The sequence below is a fragment of the Cervus elaphus genome, chromosome 24, assembly GCF_910594005.1.
Source record: "Cervus elaphus chromosome 24, mCerEla1.1, whole genome shotgun sequence".
In the NCBI taxonomy this organism is placed as follows: Eukaryota; Metazoa; Chordata; class Mammalia; order Artiodactyla; family Cervidae; genus Cervus; species Cervus elaphus.
In genome coordinates, this window is record NC_057838.1 from 65,833,795 (window position 1) to 65,855,989 (window position 22,195).

Sequence of the window (22,195 nt, forward strand, 5' to 3'; positions counted from 1 at the left end):
ATTCATGTCCATTGAGTCAGTGATGCTATCTAAACATCTCGTCCTCTGCAACCCCCTTCTCTTTTTGCCTTCAGTCTTTCCCAGCCTCAGGGTCTTTTCCAGTGAGTTGGCTCATCGAATCAGGTGGCCAAAGTAATGGAGCTTCAGCATCAGTCCAATGAATATTCAGGGTTGATTTCCTTTAGGATGGACTGGTTTGATCTCCTTGCTGTCCAAGGAACTCAAGAGTCTTCTCTAGCACCACAATTGGAAAGCATCAATTCTTCAGCATTCAGCCTTCTCTGTGGTCCAGCTTTCATACCCATACATGACTACTAGAAAAACCACAGATTTGACTATATGGGCCTTTGCTGGCAAAGTGATGTCTCTGTGTTTTAATATGCTGTCTAAGTTTGTCATAGCTTTCTTTCCAAGGAGACAGCATCTTTTAATTTTATGGCTGTAGTCACCATCTGCAGTGATTTTGAAGTCCAAGAAAATAAAATCTGTCACTGCTTCCACTTTTTCCCCCATCTATTTGCCATGAAGTGATGGGACTGGATGCTATAATCTTAGTTTTTTAAATGTTGTGTTTTAATCAAGCTTTCTCCCTCTCCTCTTTCACCGTCATCAAGAGGTTCTTTAGTTCCTCTTCACTTCCCACCATTAGAATGTAGAGCCAACAGTAATTATTTTCATTATATCTTTACTTGGTATCTCCTGATCTTCCATTTGTCCCCACTCAGCACTTTCCCTCTTGAGCCCTCTGCTTTCAACCAGGATGTCCCTGACTACAGAATAATAAAGCCGGGGAATTTCAAGGTCAGAATAGGCTGTGGGTAAAGGTGATCGTTTTGGTCCCAACCATCAGCAAGAAGTAAGACTAACACTATTCCCCTGGTCTCCTAAGATGTTAGGTTTCTTGCCCACAGTGTCCCAACCCTGAAGATGACATTAGATGTTGAGCGAATCCTTCCATCTTGACCTCACCAGGGCTGGGAGTGGCATTTGGGGTCAGGATCTGAGAAGTCTCCGCAAGTTTCTCACCATAAGCTTCACCCAAGCAGCTTGGCTGCAAAGAACAGCATGTTTCCTCATGGAAATATTGCTACAATGCTAAAGGGCTGTCAGGCTTCCTGGTGGCTCAGTGGTAAAGAATCTGCCTGCAATGCAGGAGACTCGTGTTCAGTCCCTGGGTTGGGAAGATCCCCTGGAGAAGAAAATGGCAACACACTCCAGTATTCTTGCCTGGGAAATCACATGGACAGAGGAGCCTGGTGGGCTACAGTCCATAGCGTCGCAAAGAGTTGGACAGGACTGAGGGACTAAAGCACCACCACCAAAAGACTGTTACCTCCTTGAATAGTGAATACCTTCATTCTTTTCTTTTTAAAGCATCCTTTCCTGTACCTATTTAGAATTTGGTTACTTGAAACAGAGGGAATGTTGTATTTCTTCATTTACTGTTCCTGTCAGAATGGTCTAAGAACATCTCTGAAACTGGGGAAGAGAAGAGGTGTGTCTCTGGTGACCTCCCCTTTCAGATTCTCATCCTCCTGACATCTTGTTCCTGGAGATCGATAGCATCTTAGTGGCGGTTCTGCCAGAGTGTTTGGCACCTGCTGTAGTGTTCTCTCAGGGGAATTCAGGTAGTACCTCTCAGAATCCCAAGCTGGGAAAAGTCTGTTGGTGTGCAAAGCAGTGGTTCTCTTAGGATTGAATGTTCAATACTGTGCTTTCCAATCATACGGGATGTGCAGATATACCCCAGACACAGAGGCAAGTCTGACTGGAAGGAAAGGGGGATGGGGGCTAGGCTACCACAGTGTTTCCCAGTCTGGGGTAGCTGATAATGAGCTGCTGCACAGAGTCAGGCAAGATGGACCCTTGAGATTAGAGGACGGACAGAGGAGCACGAAGTTGAGAACAGGACGGTATCGTCTGGCCAGGTTTGCGGCAGAGAGCCCAGCACCCGTGCTGGAGAAGTCAGACTTCTGATCACCGACGACAGCTCTGTTCTCTACAGTTCAGTTTAGTCGCTCAGTCATGCCCGACTCTTTGCAACCCCATGATTGCAGCACGCCAGGCTTCCCTGTTCATCACCAATTCCCGGAGCTTGCTCAAACTTATGTCCATCAAGTCCGTGATGCCATCCAACCATCTCATCCTCTGTCATCCCCTTCTCCTCCTGCCTTCAGTCTTTCCCAGTATCAGGGTATTTTCCAGTGAGTCAGTTCTTCGCAACAGGTGGCCAAAGTATTGGAGTTTCAGCTCCAGCACCAGTCCTTCCAATGAATATTCAGGACTGATCTCCTTTATGATGGACTCGTTGGATCTCCTTATAGTCCAAGGCCCTCTCAAGAGTCTTCTCCAACACCACAGTTCAAAAACATCAATTCCTTGGTGCTCAACTTTCTTTATAGTCCAACTCTCACATCCACACATGACTATTGGAAAAATCATAGCTTTGATTAGGCAGACCTTCGTTGGCAAAGTAATGTCTCTGCTTTTTATTATGCTGTCTAGGTTTGTCATGGCTTTTCTTCCAAGGAGTGAGTGTCTTTTAATTTCATGGCTGCAGTCACCATCTGCAGTGATTTTGGAACCCAAGAAGATAAAGTTTATCACTGTCTCTATTGTTTCCCCATCTATTTGTCATGAAGTGATGGGACTGGATTCCATGATCTTCATTTTTTGAATGTTGAGTGTTAAGCCAGCTTTTTCACTCTCCTCTTTCACTTTCATCAAGAGGTTCTTTAGTTCCTCTTCACTTTCTGCCATAAGGGTGGTGTCATATGCATATCTGAGCTTATTGATATTTCTCCCGGCAGTCTTGATTCCAGCTTGTGCTTCATCCAGCCTGGCATTTTGCATGATGTACTCTGCATATAAGTTAAATAATCAGGGTGACAATATACAACCTTGATGTACTCCTTTCCCAATTTGGAACCAGTCTCTTGTTCCATGTCTGGTTCTAACTGTTGCTTCTTGACCTGCATACAGATTTCTCAGGAGGCAGGAAAGGTGGTTTGGTATTGCCATCTCTTGAAGAATTTTCCACAGTATGTTGTGATCCACACAGTCAAAGGCTTTGGCATCAATAAAGCAGATATAGATGTTTTTCTGGAACTCTTGCTTTTTCGAAGATCGAATGGATGTTGGCAATTTGAACTCTGATTCCTCTGCTATTTCTAAATCCAGCTTGAACATCTGGAAGTTCTCAGTTCATTTACTGTTGAAGCCTAGCTTGGAGAATTTTGAGCATTACTTTGCTAGCATGTGAGATGAGTGCAATTGTGCAGTAACTTGAACATTCTTTGGCATTGCCTTTCTTAGGGATTGGAATGAAAACTGATCTTTTCCAGTCCTGTGGTCACTGCTGAGTTTTCTAGGTTTGCTAGCATATTGAGTGCAGCACCTTAACAGCATCTTTTAGGATTTGAAATAGCTCAGCCAGAATTCCATCACCGCCACTAGCTTTGTTCATTGTGATGCTTCCTAAGGCCCACTTGACTTCAGACTCCAGGATGTCTGACTGTATGTGAGTGATCACACCATCGTGGTTATCTGAGTCATTAAGATCTTTTTTATATAGTTCTTCTGTGTATTCTTGCCACCTATTTTTAATGTCTTCTGCTTCTGTTAGGTCCATACCGTTTCTGTCCTTTATTGTGCTCATCTTTGCCTGAAATGTTCCCTTGGTATCTCTAATTTTCTTGAAGCAATCTCTAGTCTTTCCCATTCTATTGTTTTCCTCTATTTCTTTGCATTGATCACTGAGGAAGGCTTTCTTATCTCTTCTTGCTCTGTGACTGGGAACAAAACAGTTCTCTCTCAAGCATCTGTTTTTCCTTTGTCTGCAAAATGAGGATAGAACTTATTCAAGTAGTATACAGATCACTTAAAGATCTTCTGTGACATATCTCAGGCACCGGGGTCGGTGCTCAGTTAACCTCTGTGTCTCCCAAGCTGCAGGTAGCTGGCTCAAGGAAGGTTCAGCCCAAGTCAGAATCAGGACCCTGGAGAGCTCCCAGGAGTCCTCCTGGTCCTTTGAAAAGGGTTGTGTTCTAGAAAACATTGTAGTTGCTAGAATGGACCTCAGCGATCATCTGTCTGTCTTTCTCAGGGATATGGGAAGTTTTCTCCTGGCGGTCTGCAGGTTGGTTTTAGTGATGCATGAACCGGATTAAAGAACATCCCATCATGTAATGAGACATTTTTCCCTTTTCATGTGTCTTAAGGCAAAAGGTGCAGTAAGTTTTTTTAGCTATTTTAGTAACTCTCTGACACTTGCTAGTCTTGCTTTTGAACTGAGAATACAGCACAGACTCAGAGCCTTTGGCTAGAATTTAATCGCATTTTATCTTCATTGCATTTATTTTTGCTTTTACCTTCTGTTTGTGGTAAGAGATAAAGATTTTCAGTTTATGGTGAAAAAATTGCAGTTTTCTTATTATATAATATTTATTTAATGCAAGAGAGCATATTGATGTATAGAAGATACTAAGAAAATAAAGGTCATACATGTATATAGCAAAAGAAAAAAAATTGAGAAGACGTTAAGAGTGATTGCACTTTAGATTAGTTTACCCCTGCCTCATTGTCCATGTAAAATGCCAGCCCAGAGAGGGTGTGTAACTTGCCTACACTGCCCTGCAAATTGTATCTTCTGACCCTGTGGTCTTGGGTCCCTGCCTCCACACCAGCCTTCTTGCTTAGTGCCTTTTGATTGATGCTTCTAGCTGAGTCCAGTGAAGGGACAGCCCTTCTGAACTTTCACGGCATTCTCAGTGATTACACAGTGCCCTCCCCGTCATGAAATAAATAGCTGTGTCCTGGAAGTAGGGAGAAAACACCCCACAATTCCAGTATTAGAATGCAAATGAGCAATTAGAGTCAATTAAAACAGGATGCACTGTAATTACCACCAATTGTGCTAACCTTTATATTCAGTAGGACTTGACCTGCTGAAAGGAAATTAAACAATAGTTTAAAAAAAAAAAAACTTTCTTAATCCAAGGGTGTGCTTTGGTCAGGAGTCTCCTTTCCGAGGCCCAAGTGGTCTGACAGCTGAGACCCCCCTTCCCCCACGCCCACCTCTCCGGGTCCACACCACTACTGAGAGCGGCCAGGAACTGCAGGCCGAAATAGTACCTTGTCAGTGACCTTATTTTTGTCTGTAACCAGATCCTGTATCATTTAGCATAATGCCTAAGCCCTGCTTGGCTCTTCCAGACAGATCCTAGGGCCTCAGACACAGTGAAACTGAATTCTGCACCTGAGCGTCTTAGCCCTCCATCATTGACCTGGTCTGTCTATTAAAGCCATATCTACTGTGGTTTCCTTATTCTTGTGTGTGTGTGTGCACGCTTAGTCACTCAGTCAGTCGCATCTGACTCTTTGCAACCCTACGGACTGTAACCTGCCAGATTCCTCTGTCCATGGGATTCTCCAGGCAAGAACACTGGAGTGGGTTGCCATGCCTTCCTCCAGGGGATCTTCCAGACCCAGGAATTGAACCCTTATCTACTGTGTCTCCTGCGTTGCAGGCAAATTCTTTACCCGCTCAGCCATCAGGGAAGCCATGAACACTCCTTAAAATCCAATGCAGTTTTCTGAACCCCGTTTTATGTGGATCTAGCATTTCCAGTGGACAAAGCGGAGGAGCTGTTCTGAAGACCTACATCTAACCTCAGGGTTCAGGTATCAGCCTGCTGATTTGTTTCTCTCACAGATGTCTTTTGAGCTTGTTGTGTGTGACATAGGCTGGCCTGGGCACTGTGGGAAAGGAAAAGATGAAACTCCCCTTTTTGTGGAACTTGCATTTTAGAATCTTAAACGTACACGACAGTAAGTTAAGCAGCTGACAGAGAACAGCTCTGTGCTGAGGGGATGCAGGCATGAGTGGGTGTGGATGTGGGTGGGGGTCGAGGAGGACATGGCACACGGCGTGGTTTCCAGTGAATCAGGCAGCCCCTGACGTGAGACCACGGAACTTCCAACCCACCGCTGGGGCCCCCCTGCCTAACGGGGACAGTAATGGGACCAGGACATCACAGCTGGAAGGCAGGGCCCCTGACTTTGAGGGGCCCTCAGAGCCGTGGGGAGTCGGGCATACCCAGGACTGACGCCGTGGGTGGCCCAGGAGCTGGGGGTGGACGTTCGGACAAAGGGAGGCATGAAAAGGCAGGGAGGCCTGCAGGAGGCCTGGCCTGCGCCCCAGCAGCGAGGGGCCTGGCACAGCTGAGAGCAGAGTGGCGGGGCAGTGGGGGCGGGGCGGTGGAGACTGGTTGAGCTGCACGGCAAGTGGGGGCAGTGCCAGGGCTGGAGCGCGGGGTCCCTGACTCGGAGCCCAGCGCTCAGCTCTGTATCCCACAGCCTGGGTTGTGTGGCTGGGGGTTGGACTCGGGGAAGTAGGAAGACACACGCCAGAGTCTGCTTTATAAACCTCGGGCCACGGAATGGGGCTGTCACATGGCTGAGAAGAAGGGTGATGAGGGCCCCTGATGACAGGGATGAAGACGGGGGTGTAGCTTCAGAATACAGTTGGCGGTCAGGTTGGCAGGACCTGATGCTACTGCTGGGATGTGGAGGAAGCAGAGGGAAGTGACAAGGCTGACTCCAGCCTGAGCACCAGGGGACAACCTGGAGGTGCCTAGACGTCCCGTGGGACCAGATCTGTGCTTGCGTACACATCCTCAGCTGGTTCCATACCTTCCCCGCCTGACTGGCCTCTCCCGTTCCTGCCGAACCTCAGAGACCCAGCTCCAGCCTCGCCGACTTGGCCAGGAGAAGGCCAGAGCCCTTCCTGAGACCCTCCAACCTGTCTCTCTAGCCTCTGGTACTGGTTTCACGCTGCTGTGGCGGGCTCTTGGCCCCAGGTTCTTCATCCATGTGCACGCATCCAGCAGTTGTTTCATTGAGCACAAGACCAGGTCTCACCACTCTGGGGGCCAGAACTAAGGATCTACAGTGGAAGGCAAAGGCATGAGTGAAAAATGGGCTAAGGGAGCAGATAGCAAGTCTCGTCCCAGCCGAGAGCGGTGCTGCCTCAGCCTGCGCAGGGGGTTCTGGGGCTGCATCCGGGCTTTTCTGCAGAGGATGGTGGTCCATTAGTGATATCTGGCATGGGCACGGGAAAGGCGTGGCCACGTGTGAGCCATTTACAGGTGCACTCTCGATGACGTGATCTCTACTGTTTGGACAGCCTGTAGCTACTCTCAGGAGAAATCGAAGGTGATGTTCACGTGTCTGGGATGGCTGAGGGGACAGACTGGGAGGGCCTTTTAGGAGAGCTGGGTCAGCACTGCATCCCACCTTTCACAGCACTCTCCACTTGCGTCCATTACGTAATGATGCCCCTGAACCACCTTTTGTACCCTGACTCTGGGCTCTCAAACATTGGCTTACAAAAGGGATTGTTCTAGCCAACGCCTACCAGCCAGCGGTTTCCTTTTGGCAGCCTGACTCATTGTCCACACTGTGGTCTTTGGGCACTGTACCTGAATGTTTTATTTCCCTTATGGTTTTGCAAAATGAATGTTGAAAAGGAGGGTGTGGGTACCACTGGAGGGAGTCGAGTTCTCCTAAATGTTGTGTGGAAGCAGAGCATCCATTTAGGACTCTGAACATTGGAATTGCTTCAGAATAATGATCAGCCACTTCATAAATCGTGCCCCTGTGCTGACTGTCCATTCTGCGTGCTTCCAGGACACTCCAGAGGTATGTGTGGCCAGGTTACAAGTGACACCTCATGACACACCATTGGCCCCGTCCACTCACTACAGACCAGGCGGGGCATAAGCAGAATGTCAAGTCATACCAAGATGGTCCCACAGATTGAAGGACAAATGTCTATGATTTTCCTTTGTTCTTACGTTTCACATAGTAACACTTTTTCTCCCCTGATTTAGTGAGCATTGAGAATCAAGCTCCAGAAATATCATTAGTCAGGCCCTAGGCATTCTGGATAATTAATCTTCCACCATATAGCAGAAACAGAAGTGGAAATTATACAATGAAAGCAATAGAGTTTAGCCTCCCCAGCTTCCTAGACAGAAGCTAGTTGACTAGGGGGCTTTCATTTTGAAGGCAGGAGAATCAAGCATTTATCTGAAATGCTGAAGATCTATGACAGACAGATTCTGCTAAGGGAGGTGGAGATTATATAGCACTCTTAGCTCTCTGGGCAGGAACCTGGTCTCTGATTTCTTATTATTATTGTTACTATGATGTGCGTAATATGAACTGTAGCCTGCCTGGCTCCTCTGTCAAGGGGATTCTCCAGGCAAGAATACTGAAGTGGGTTGCCATTCCCTTCTCCAGGGGATCTTTCCAACCCAGGGATCAAACCTGCGTCTCCTGCATTGGAAGGCAGATTCTTTACCCCTAGTGCAACCTGGGATGTTTTATTATACTACTAATAATGACTGCTGGTCTCTCATTATATATTTAACTTGCTTTTACCTTCTCTGGATTACAATTTGTGATGGCAAGAGATGGTTTGCGTTGATTACAAGACGTGTGGATTGAACACGGATGCCAAAATCTGTGGGGCAGGACTGTGGGTGGCCTGAGGATGGCGTGGTCACCGCAGGTTGGGGACAGTGTCTAGACGAGGTTATCCAACCTTCCAGGTTGTGTCAGTGGCGGGACCCGTTGACACCACCCCCAGATGGTTCTTATTTTTTTATTTTTGAGGGCTGAGTTAAAATTACCAACCAAATGACTTGACTTCTCTGAGAGTCACATCTCTGAAAATGGGGGAAATAACACTGAATTCGCATTGCTGTCATGAGAGTCACATACACAGCCCAGTGGTTGGTCACATGACCTTGAAGTCATGACCTTCACCACAGGCCTCCTTCTAAATTCACATCAGCCATTCCTTAGCTGGGCCATCCTGAGTTAGCATCTAGGATGCTAGATATCTTCTTCATATCTAATAAGAGGATAATCATAACTGTCTGAAGAATGAATGACTGGCGTGTGGAAGTGGTGAATAAACATAGACATTTCTATTATCTTGTGTAACGTGTCCAGCGTGCGGTAGGATTTTACTTGTTCCTTCTTCCTTTTCCCCACGTTTCCTGTGTCCTGAAACTCCTCTTCATCCTTTATGGGTCAACAGCTGGATCACCTCCTTGGAGAAGCCCTCCCTGACTGTCCCTGAGGTTAGCTACTCCCTTCTCTGTGCTTCACCATCCTCTGTGTTCCTCCAGTTATGCAGTGGCTTCTTTATCTACTACATACATGTCTGTCTTTTTTTTTTTTTTTTTTACCAGTGGGGAACACTCTTGAACAGAAACCCTCATCCTTTGACCACCCCCCACTTTATCGAGGAGTCTAGCTCAGTGCTCTGTTCGTAGGAGTGTTGCAGGCAGGTGTGAGTGAGTAGGGGGATGAGTAAGTAAATACTGTAAATAAATGAGTGGAGTGAAGGCCTGAGCCGCTGGTAGAAGAAACCCTGCCTTGCAAAGGGGTGAGAGGCTCCAGAGTGATGGAGGGATTAAGATCATACGTAGGTCCTTTACCTGAGGAATCGGAGCCTCTGGGCCATCCAAAGCTGGTGCGCGTGATCTGTGAACGGAGAGGGTGAGTCTGTCCACAGTTGTCAGGAGAGTCTCAGAAGTGTCTGCGGCCCCCAGATGTTAACAAGTTGCTGCTCTAAATAGAGGAGCCAAGTGACTGGAGGCGAGGCTGTGCGGGAAGACGACTGCAACCAGGAGCGGTCACTGAGTGCGGAGGGAACCCCGGGCAGACAGGAACCCCCGCAATCCGTCACGGTGTGGCCATCTCCTACGCTGCTCCTGCTCAGGGACGCGTGGGGAAGAGTCTGTCTCTTTCCTGCCTTGATTCTTGCACGGCATCCTTGGGCTGCAAGGGCCAATCAGGTTCATCAGTCTCCTCCTTCCAGGTGGACCATGCCGGAATCATTCCAGGAAAACAACACCCTCAACAGCTCCCCAGCCTCCTCTCCCCTTCCCGTTCCCTTCTCTGTTTTATCCTGTCTTCTTCTGTCCTGTCTTTGGCTATGAAAACTTGATTTTCTGTTAAGAGCAGTGATTTTCAAAAACATGGGTCTTGACCCCTTGGTAAAGTGTGATGTGAATTTAAAGGATCATGACCATTTTTTTTTTTTCAAATGGAACCATCTGATAAAAAGTCTTAGAGTGCATCACACATGTGAGATGAGCATGAGTCTGCGAAACTTCCTGTCTTGGCTCTGTGTGTGTACGGGTTGTGGTATCGTATGTATTTCTTTCTTCGGTGCCGGTCAGAAGAAGATTGGAGAGGACCACTGATACAGCACCGCCCACGGACTCTCAGGAGATGCTCACTGCAAGATCTGGCCTTGAGGGGAGAACATGTGTGTCAGGGCCCTTGCTGCTGGCGAGAAGGTGGTGGAGGGGGAGCTGCTGCACTGCCCATCACCATCACCCCTTCTTGACCCTTGCCCTCCCTTCCTGGCAGGTGGTGTATGTCACCGCGACGTTCCCCTATGTCATGCTGCTGATCCTCCTGATCCGAGGGGTCACGTTGCCTGGGGCCTCCGAAGGCGTCAAGTTCTACCTGTACCCCGACCTCTCCCGGCTCTCCGACCCACAGGTAAGAGTCACTGGCTCTGTGCACAGCCAGCCGCCACCTCCGCGGAGGCTTCTCCATGGAGGCTCAGTGGCCCCGTCGAGTAGTTGGAAGGTCTATGGCCTCCTCAGAATAATGCTTCTCAATGCGTAAAACAGGGAGTCAGATATATTGAAATACAATCACCAAAATATGAGAAAAGACAGATTTTGTGACACGGTCATGTAGCAAGTGACTTCGCACAGCACAATGTAGCAAGATCCAGCATATGATGAATAGTTTCCATGGTTTCAAAGCAGTGATGAGCATAAATGGTATTTGGAAATATCTGTACCATGATATGAAAATATCTGGGGTTTCACGTGCTATCAGGGCTTCCCTAGTGGCTCAGACAGTAGAGAATCTGCCTATAATCCAGGAGACCCATGTGCATTCCCTAGGTCAGGAAAATCTCCAGGAGAAGGGCATGGCAGCCCACTCGAGTATTCTTGCCTGGGGGATTCCATGGACAGAGGAGCCTGGCAGGCTGTAGTCTTTGGGGTCGCAGAGAGTTGGACACTGCTGAGCCGCTAAGCACATGTATGCATACTGCTGCTTGGACTGTGGTCTACTGCCTGCATTCATAATTGAAGGAATTGCTCAGTTAGAGGCCAGTAAAAATAAAAATGCACATTTTTCCCCCACCTGAGAACACAGATCTCTGCAGCCGTGGTTCTCTGAGAGAAACTGGGTCTTGGCGATTTTCTTTGCGGGGGGTTGGCTCACAGAAAGAAAATAATGGGTGACCTGGCCAGGCTGTTAGTTGTCTTTGGAAAGGCATCAGCCTTTTCTGAATCCTGGGTGGAACTGTTTATGCTGAAGCATCTCCAGGTGGGCAGGGGTGGTGTGTGTGCCTGAGGGTGTTAGACAAGAGATGAAGACAGCATCTTAGGGGATCAAGTCTTTCCAACACCCACCACTTGTTAGAAAGCCCTGGGGAGCTTTAGAAAATTCCAATTCCCAGAGCACAACCCAGACCAATGGAAGCAAACTCTCTGGGGGCGGGTCCCAGGGCTCAGTGTTATTTGAGGGCCCCCTGGCAGCTCCAACATGTGAAATAACATACTCACAGATATCCCAGTGGGTGAGGAGGTGCTCGTTTTTCTGTGAAAACAAACACAGATTACAGAGTTGAGTGTAGAATCTGTGTTCAGCTGATCACAAAGCTTGCAAGAGATGTGTCGAATGAAAAATATAATCACAACCTGAAAGTAGAGTTACTTTATTTGGTGGGAATGTTTAGGACTCCAAGCCTGGGAAGACAGCATCTCAGTAGCTCTGAGAAAACTGCTCCAAGGAGACAGGAGGGGAAGTCAAGCTATATACAAGTTTGCAACAAAGGGATCAGGCAGTCTGAACAGCGAAGATCAGATATCAAGTTAAAGAATTTTGCATTCTATATATGGGAAGATGCAGGCTTCTGGGCTCATTGAATTCATTCCTTTCCTGTGCACCTCAGCTGTCTAGGGACAATCCTGTCTCCTTGTTCACCTTCTTGCATTCCCCCAGTGCCTCAGCCGTCACCTTGGGGGGTGGCAGCATCTGCTGGGTTGCAGTTTGGGGAGCCCTCATTCACATTTGGAGGCTGGAAATTGCTGATGACTGTGACATTTCTTGTTTGTTAATATGGCAGGAGATATTTTCATTTCACAGATGTCACATCTATTGTCTCGGCTGAGGCTGCCCCCTGCTAGGAAGGTGGGGGTGGGAATATTTGAGGAGGCCTGGTTTGTGCAGCTCAGGTAAAGCTCATTACGGTGGATTAAAGCGGATGGCGGCACTGGCGTGTGTGTTCATTTCTGTCTCAGTTTGCGACACCGTGAGGGCCCCGAGGCTCAGACCCCACCAGGCCACTGACAGCAGCCACCTGAGTTGCAGGCAGAATCCCTAGGAAGAAGGAAATGAGCTCCTGACGGTTGGCCTCTCCAACTCCAACCTCTGATGCCAAGGGCTCAGTTGAAGAAGCAGTTTTGGAAAACAGATTTCTGAAATCACCGGTCTGTGTATTTTTGTTAAGTCCACGAATTCTGCTTTGATCCAGGATGGCCGTCCTGTTCTCTCCTCTGCTCACTCGCTTCCTTCTCCTGGTCCTCAGGGTCAGCTGGTCCCAAGCATCTCCCAGAGCTTCCAAACCTGGCTGATCCCCGAGATACCTTAGCACACACTGAGATGCATTGTTGGGGAGCTGAGATGGCACGTGGGCGTCTATATTATTAAGAGGCTCCAATGACCACCCTGATGATCAGAAAAGTTTGTGAAAACCCAACTGTGATACCTACAGTCTTAATGTTGTTCAGTTACTAAGTCATCTCTGACTCTCTGCAACCCCACGGGCTGCAGCACGCCAGGCTTCCCTGTCCTCCACTGTCTCCCAGAGTTTACTCAGACTCAGGTCCTTTGAGTTGGTGCTGTCATCCAACCATCTCACCCTCTGTTGCCCGCTTCTCCTCCTGCCCCCAGTCTTTCCCAGCCTTGGAACCCTGCACAGAGACACACGTGCACACACAGACACATGCATGCCCATGGGCAGAAGAACAAAGGTGAGGCCAGGTAGTTCCCCGTTCAGACCATTTGCCCCAATCATCCCCGTTACCTACCAGCTCTTCCCTTTAATAAAGTGTCTGGGTCCCCGGCCAGCACTCACCTGCAAGGCTCTTCTGTGGAGTGTGCCCACTTGGAGTGATGGAGCTGGGAGTCGGGCTTTGGGTTCTTCCTCTGGTCCTGAGTGACCTTGGACAAGTTCCTTCTCTCTTTCTCCTTCTGGGCCTCAGTTCCCCACAGATGACATGAAAGGGTGAATTCACTGAATCGTTTTCAAAATAGACTTGGAGAGCCCTGAGTTTTCCATGAGTGTGGGTTGGCAAACTATGACCTTCTGGCCAAATTCAGCCCTCCGCCCGTTTATATAAATAAGGTCTTACTGGAGCACTGGCCATGGTATTATTATTTTTTTACATACTGTCTGTGGCTCTCCAAAGGCATGAGTCAAAGGTAGAATTGAGTAGTAGAGCCAGAAACCATGTGACCCCGTTTATCAAGGGTTCCAAGACCTCCCACCCTTATCAGCCTACATTCAGTGGAAAGGCAAGACGTAGAAGCTCCTGGTACACAGTAGCTCAATAAATGTTTGCTGAATGAATGTAAGAGGGAGAGCTATATTGGCTTTTAAAGGAATGTTTTGTTGCTTTAGCAAGAAGTCTGAAAACCTCCAGCTCACCAGATGTGTGAGCTGTAATAATTTTTGTTTCTCTGTCAGTAACAGCCAAGACATGGATATGTTTGTTGTTTGTTGTGTTGTTGTTCAATCACTAAGTCACATCCGACTCTTTGTGACCCTATGGACTGCAGCATGCCAGGTTTCCCCGTCCTGTACTATCTCCTGGAGTTTGCTCAAAGTCATGTCCGTCGAGTCGGTGATGCCATCCAATCCTCTGTCGTCCCCTTCTCCTCCCACCTTCAATCTTTCCCAGCATCAGAGTCTTTGCCAGTGAGTCAGCTCTTCCCATCAGGTGGCAAAAGTATTGGAGCTTCAGCGTCAGTCCTTCCGACGAATCTTCAGGGTTGATTTCCTTTGGGATGGACAGGTTTGATCTCCTTGCTGCCCAAGGGACTCTGCAGTCTTCTCCAGCACCCCCATGCGTGTAGCTCCACCAAAAAGCAGTAGTCATAGCTGATTGTCTCGTGCACAGATGAGGATAGTGACCCCAAAGGGAAAGGCGAACAGCACTCCATGTAGCTAGTGTTTTTGAACACTAGCTGGGTGTGTTGCAGGAAGGGCTCAGCGTGGCTGGAAAGAGAGATTGGAACAGCCCTGAACCAGCCCTCTATCTGCTCTGGGGGCTGAAAGGCAGGCAATGGAGTGTACAGGCACGCTGAGTGTGTGTAAGGGTTTTGACGGTTCCTCCACCTTCGGAGCCCATGCAAAGCTTGTCTCCTTGTGCTGAGAGAGGGCAGCCCATGGGCAGGGCAGCAGGGTCACAGTGCCCCAGCTGAAGCGTCCACTTGGCAGAGAGACTCAGATCAGAGAGGCCGGGACACTTGCCTGTGGCCACATGGCAGCTGAGCAACCCAATGAGGACTTAGAGCCCAGAGTCCCTGGGTTCTGGGCAGGACAGCTCCTAAATGAAAGGAGATGAGTATCCATACCACCCAGTTACAACTGGGTACCTATTCCAGACCATGAAGAAGCAAAGGGCACTAATTTTTTTTTTTCACTTCTTAAAACTATTTTAATATCCTCTCCTCCCCACCTCCCCCCCAAATTGGGAAAGGCCAAAACAGTCTGGGTGGGTTTAATTACCAGTTGATACATTTTTTGTCATTGTTTAAAGTAAATCAACATTGTGGCAATAAGGGATTATCCTTGGAAAAAGTGAAACCCATATTAACAAAGTACATCATGGAAGAACTCCACTTGGTGATTTCACTGGCTACTTACAAGTCTAGAAAAGATCACCATTCTGCCTGTTCCCTGGGGCTTATCCATGCTATGGAAAGAGGCCTTGCCCACAGGCCTTGCCCACACTGAACCAAGCCCTGAACCCAATACAAGCATACATGTCAGATACTCAGTATGTAGAATGAGCAAGACCCCCTTCCCTGCAGGGGGCCCACCGTCTGGTGCAAGAGAGCAGAGTCCCCCCTCCTCACCCAGGTTCCTCTCCCTGTGAAAAGAGGGAAGTGGGGTTGGGCAAGATCACAGCCTCCTGCTTCCTTTCCATCTGTTGAGGAGAACGGGGCAGCTTATTACTGAAGACCATCCTTGTGCCAAAGCCAGGGGCCGATCAGCCTTTTCTACATCCATCCCAGGGGATGGGGAGCGGCTGCACTCTTGCCGTCCCTTTCCCTCTCTTGCCTTCCCAGAGGCTTGCTGGGTGGGGGCTTCAGGGATGGGGGCAGTGTTGCTGCAGGCGTTGGACAGAACCCCCAAGTTGCCTGGTCTCTTCTGCAGCCTGCTGCAGCCAGCCCTATCCCGGGGCTCCAGTGATGACTGGAGGACTGCACCTCCCCGTCAGAGTGTCACTTTTCTGCAGGCATGTTTGGGGTTCCCTGAAGTCTGGGGCCTGTGGTGGGAGGGGCAGTGCCTGTGTGGGTCAACAGGGGAGGGGAGGCAGTAACGCCCAGGAGAAGGAAGGTCCCCAGGGTGTCTTCCCGCCCATAGCGCTGCTCTTCTGCCCGCATCCCGACCAGGATGGCGAGGAGTTCAGATGCAACCTCTGCAGGGTCCGGGATCTCCGGTAATTCCAGATCCGGCCCAGCTACCCTTCCCTCCCACTTACAAGGGGCTCAGACACGCCTGTTTGCTGTGTCATTTACATTTGCAAAGGGTCACAGGGAGCCTGACTGGTGCAGAGCTCTGGACACCACTCCCGGGGCCTTTAACAAGGGACGGTTCCCTTTGAGGGGCCCTTCTGACCCCTCTGAGTTTGTATAGCAGGGATTCTCCATGAAAATTGATTGTGGGGCTGGGGGATGGGGGCAATGTTCACAGCAGTCCCCTTCTCCTGTCTCCCAAGCTAGTAAGGCAGCAGAGAGAACTCCAGAAATGAAAAACAGGTGAGGAGCTGAGTGCTGGAAGCCTGGGAGCCGGGAGAATGCCTTTGTCACGGGACACTGTGGGGTCGAGAGAGCCGTGGACGCTGTCTCCAGGTCTGCAGGGCGGTCGTGTCCCTGAGGGCTTCCTGCCCACTTGGTTTCAAACCGCACGTCCCTCCCACCCCCCGCACATCCTGCCCACCTTCCCGGCTTTGACTTCTCCGTGGCACTTGCCAACATTCAGACTTTATTCATCGTGCATCACTGTCCGCCACGCACGACAGTGTAGGGTCCGTGAGGGCAGGGATTGGCCTGTTACAGTCACGGTTAGCTCTCCAGTGCCTGCAGCACCGTACACGCTCAGTAATAGATTTTGAATGAATGAAAGAAGGAAGGACAGTTCTCACCAGAGTCTGTGTGACTTTGCATTATGGTGACATAGCCCGTGCCGTGGTTGGGGGTTCAGAGAGAGGGATTTTCAGTGCAGGGGGAAGGAAATTTGAGACACTCCTGCCGTTGAGTTCCTGGGCAGCCTTCAGCCTGTCCCCTTAGCTCTCTGAGCTCAGGGCTATCACCTGTCCATCCAGGTATGAACATCTGCTGCACACGGCAGCCGTGAAACCAGTGCGCCTGGGAAGGCAGACACACTTCCCGGCTTCAGTGTGGGTGCCCGGCCAGGGGCACATAGTAGGACATCGGGCACTCGGCAGTGTTCCTCCTTCTGTGCCCATGCCCCTGGCTCTGGCCAGCCCAAGGGTAGGCCTTGAACTCAGAACCGAGCGCCTCTAATCACGGGTCCAGTAATTAAGTTTCTTGTCAAGCACTTGAAGCGACACAGCAGCTTGCTGCCTTTGTCCCCTGGCAATTTGCATTCCGTGGTCTGTTATAACTTTCTAAACATCTATTTGTCTTCTCTGTCAGCCCTGTGTTCTCTCTCAAGTGTGAAGTGCTTCCACTCCATTTCCCCCCCCCCTCAAATTTTTATTTTCTGCCTTTTCAGTCTTTGGGGGAGTGGAGGGGCTCTTGCAGGAAATCACATTTTCCCTGCCCCAGATTTCTGCCACTTTCGCTCTTCATTGTGTTTCGAGTGTGTGTTTTCAGGGCAGGAACAGAAAGGCCTGTCACAGATCCAAGTCCCGGGGTCTGCTTTCCCAAGTCAGGGACAAGCACCCCAAGTCAGCCTCCTTTCTGGAGGGAACTGGAGCCTGCAGCTGAGGGGACAGGGTTGGACGATGCCCAGAGAAAGCCCTCAGAATGCCAAGTCTCCCCCTCTCTCCACCTCACTGGAGGACAAGTCAGGGCAAACAAGACCCCGGATTAAAACCCTATCTGATGTATATGGAATCTAGAAAGATGGTACCGCTGATCCTAGGTGCAGGGCAGCAAAGGAGAAACAGACATAAAGAACAGGCTTTTGGACACAGTGGGAGAAGGAGAGGGTGGGATGATTTGAGAGAATAGCATTGAAACATCCATCACCACATGTAAAATCAGTAGCCAGTGGGAGTTTGATGTATGATGCAGGGAACCCAAAGCTGGTGCTCTGTGACAACCTGAGGGGTGGGGTGAGGAGGGAGGTGGGAGGTGGGGTTCAGGAGGGAGGGGTCACATGTATGCCTATGGCTGATTCATGTTGATGTACAGCAAAAGCCATCACGATGTTGTAAAGTAATTATCCTACAATTAAAGTAAATAATTTTTTAAAAAAACCTACCTGATGAACCTGATGAATCAGTCCTGAATATTCTTTAGAAGCACTGATGCTGAAGCTGAAACTCCAATACTTTGGCCCCCTGATGCCAAGAACCTACTCATTGAAAAAGACCCTGATGCTGGGAGAGATTGAAGGTGGGAGGAGAAGGGGATGACAGAGGACAAGATGGTTGGATGGCATCACCAACGCAATGGACATGAGTTTGAGTAAACTCCAGGAGTTGGTGATGGACAGGGAGGCCTGGCATGCTACAGTCCAGACGCGACTGAGCGACTGAAGTGAGCTGAACCGATGAACCTCAGGGATGGGACCATGGAATTGCTGCCACCTGGTGGCAGTGTACTCTGAGTCCAGGTTCGGACCCAAGGGAAAATGGGCCTCTTGGCTGTTGGACGTTCAAAGCAATATTTACAAAACTGATATTGACTTAGAGACATTGGATACATTTTGGGAAAGATTGCAAACCTCACTGACATAGGTGCTTGCCAACCTCACTCCTTGGGACTGAAAATCCCCCAAAGTTTTCCTTTCGATTTATTTGATCATGGGCTAGGGTCATGGTTCCACCAGGCAGGTGTGTTTTCCGCTCAGAACCAAGCAGGGGGAGGCAGAATCAGATCACACGTTGCTCTTGTCTTCAAGGCATTGACAGTCTCCTCGGAAAGAGACAGAGTGAAGTCAGTGATAACGGCGGAGAAGGGCTGTGCGGGGGCTGGAATGCGCCTGACACAGGTGTGCCCCTTCTGTCACCGCGTGGACTCCTCAGCAGTTAGAGGGGTGGTATTAATCTAGCCATCCTGTGCCTGCTAAGTCACCTCAGTCATGTCCAGCTCTGTGCGACCCTGTGGATGGTGACTACAGCCATGAGATGGAAAGACGCTTGTTCCTTGGAAGAAAAGCTATGACCAACCTTGACAGCATATTAAAAAGCAGAGGCATTACTTTGCTGACAAAGGTCTGTCTAGTCAAGGCTATGGTTTTTCCAGTGGTCATGTATGGATGTGAGAGTTGGACCATGAAGAAGGCTGAGCGCCGAAGGATTGATGCTTTTGAACTGTGGTGTTGGAGAAGCCTCCTGAGAGTCCCTTGGCCCGCAAGGATATCCAACCAGTCCATCCTAAAGGAAATCAGCTCTGAATATTCATTGGAAGGACTGATACTGAAGCTGAAACTCCAATACTTTGGCCACCTGATGTGAAGAACTGACTCATTGGAAAAGATCCTGATGCTGGGAAAGATTGAAGGCAAGAGGAGAAGGGGATGACAGAGGATGAGATGGTTGGATGGCATCACCGATTCAACGGACATGAGTCTGTGCAAGCTCCAGGCGTTGGTGATACACAGGGGAGCCTGGCGTGCTGCAGTTCACGGGGTTGCAAAGAGTCGGACGCGACTGAGCGACTGAAAAACAACAACAAATGGCCTGTAGCCGCCAGGCTCCTCTGTCCGTGGGATTTCCCAGGCAAGAATGCTGGAGTGGGTTTGTCATTTCCTTCTCCAGGGGATCTTCCTGGTCCAGGGATCGAACCTGCATCTCTTGCATGTCCTGCATAAACAGGCAGATTCTTTACCACTGAGCCACCTGGGAAGCCCCATGCCTGGTAGTTTTTGACTGAATATTGTGGATAATATGTTGTCGACATTCTGGATTTGTTATCTTCCTGTGAAGAGTAGTTGGTGTTTATTTTAATAGATAATTCAGTTACTGGCTGATCATCTTAAACTTGTATAGGTTCAGATTTGTTTTTTAGTGTGGGTCGGTGGAAATCCCAAGCTGTTTGTCAAGCTCCTCTAACTTAATATGGACTGAGTAGGGCTTAATAGGATTCTCAACTCGGACTCCCCTGTAGATCTTGCCAGGGCTTGGCTTTAGGCTTTTTAAGGATGCATCTAGAGTGGTGATTACTCTAGAGTGATGGTTCTCAACTAGGGGAATTTTGCTTCCTGGGAGACCACTTGGAAATGTCTGCAAACATTATTGGAGGTTGCAACTTGATTGTGGGGAGGGACGGTTACTGGCATCTCATGAGTAGAGGCCAGGGATGCTGTTAAATGTTCTACAAGGCACAGGACAGCCCCCGTGACAGAGAATTGTGGGTGACAAATGTCCATAGTGCCACAGGAACAGAAACCCTGCCTTAGGACATGGTTCTTTCCCCTAAGGGAAGAACCTTGCTCTGTCTCAGCCAGGTACCAAGGATGAATGGATACTTGGTGTTGACCAGATCTGTCCACTCCGGCAGGGCAGGAGCCCCGATCCTCTGACCCTGCGTCTCTTCGGCAGTGTCTGGCCTCTCGTGTTGCTGCTGCACTGTCAGCCCCGTGCAGCGCTACCTGGGGAGCCTTGGTGGTCTCACCCTGGATGTTTGCAGCCCAGCCATCAGCCGCAGGAGCCTCCACACGGACACACGGGGCCCTGCTCTGCCCGGCTCCCCCTTCCCTGTGCCACGCCCTGTAGCGTCCAGTTCCATCAGCTGCCCTGCCCTCTGGCCCTGCCTGTTCAGCGTGACGGGACTCTGTGCTCTGTTTGGGCTCCAGTCCTTGTCCCCAGGCAGAGGGCTCAGCATACCCCTCTTGGCATTGCCCCATCTCTCAGGGATAATAGTCTTGCCCTGAGTGTTATCTACTGCCTGAAAATGGTTCTGTTTTTGTCTGTTCTGACAGCCGCTTATGGCAGGAGGGCCATTCCTTTCCAGTCACTCAGTCAGGACCAGAAAAAAGCCCAGAAGTCTGACTCTCCTGCTTATAATTCCTAGCAGCTCCTCCTTACACTAGAATTAGAATACAGACTGCTCAACCATGACCGAGGCTAAGGAACCCTCTGTGGCCTGGTCCCATCTCCTACATGGCCCTGGACATCCCAGGCTCTTTCCAGAGCATCACAGACCCTATCTGTTTGGACCGCTGTCCCATCAGATATTCCCATGGCTGGCTCCCTCTCACCTTACAGTCTCTGCTCCGAAGTTATATCTAATCAGCTGAGCTCAGACACCCCCACTAAGCCTCATGACTTTAACCAAACCTCTGTATTATTTTATGCATAGGGCAGTTGGCTGTTTGAAGCAATCTTGTGTTCATTTGTTGAAGCTTCACTGTTAACCTCCCTCCATTAGACTGTCAGCTCCATGTAAGCTGAAGATGTGTTTGTCTTGTCCACTGTGACTCCCTGGCACCTGTCAGAGAACCTGGCACATGTTAGGCTCCCAGTCAATACAGGATGAGTAGGTGGGTGGTTGAATGAGTGGATGGATAGATGGATGAATAGGTGAATTGATAGATAGGGGGTTGGATGAGTGAGTGGATGGATGGATGGATCGGTAGATGGATGAGTGCATGAGTGGGTGGATGGATGGATGGTTGGGTAGGTGAATGGGTAGATAGAGGGATGGATGGATGAGTGGATGGGGGATGGGTAGGTAGGTGAATTGGTAGATAGAGGGATGGATGGATGAGTGGATGGGAGGATGGATAGGTGGGTGAATGGGTAGATAGAGGGATGGATGGATGAGTGGATGGGAGGATGGGTAGGTGGGTGAGTGGGTAGATAGAGGGATGGATGGATGAGTGGATGGGAGGATGGGTAGGTGGGTGAGTGGGTAGATGGGTGCATGCTGTACAGTGATTTAGATAAAGGGACTGCAAACAGAGGAGACCAAAATTATTTCCAGTTGGATGTCCCAGAGAAGATTTTAAGAAACCATAAAATCTTTGATTTGATCCTTGAAGGATGGGGAAGGGAAGACTATTTGGAGATAAAGCAAAGCCCCAAAAGTCTGCATATATGGAGGAAATGGTAAGTAGTTCACTGTGGCCACAGGATAGATTTTGTGACAGGGAATCACAAGAAATAAGGTGAGACAGCAGACTGAGGCCCCTTCATTGGAAACACCAGATGTCAAGCCCAGAGAGCTGAAGATTTTATCCAGTGGTCTACAGGGAGCCGTTGAGTGTTTCAGTACAAGGTTGACTGTCAGGAACAGAGCTGTAACTTCAGAAGATTATGCAGATGAGAGGCTCAGCAGAACTCAGTGACCAAGAGCTTTGGAGTCACTGGAACTGCATTTGATTGCCTGACCCTCCTTCATCTGCCGTGTGACCTTGAGCAGACAGCTCACTCTCTCTGAGACTCGGTTCCTCTCTTGTAAGCTTCTTGCGGGCAGAGTCCGATCTTTTACTCACCTCCTGCCCCCTCGTAGATGTGCTAAGGGTAGATGAATCAGCACAAGCAAACTTCTCTGGTTACACAGAAGGAGCGAGAATAGAGTAAGTCTGGAGACAGAGAGGGAAGAAGTGGAGACTTGTATCCAGTGACCTTGCTGTGGGGGCGGGAGAGAGGCTTTGCTG

At 49.3% G+C, this 22,195-nt stretch overlaps 1 protein-coding gene across 1 annotated transcript in view; it reads left to right on the plus strand.

The window, feature by feature from the left end:
* The window catches only part of SLC6A11 (solute carrier family 6 member 11), a 126,170-nt gene that overhangs the window by 51,514 nt on the left and 52,461 nt on the right, over positions 1-22,195 (plus strand). The window contains exon 6 of the mRNA XM_043886736.1: positions 10,453-10,587. Within this exon, the coding sequence (XP_043742671.1) occupies positions 10,453-10,587 (135 nt within the window). The remainder of the gene's footprint in view (positions 1-10,452; positions 10,588-22,195) is intronic.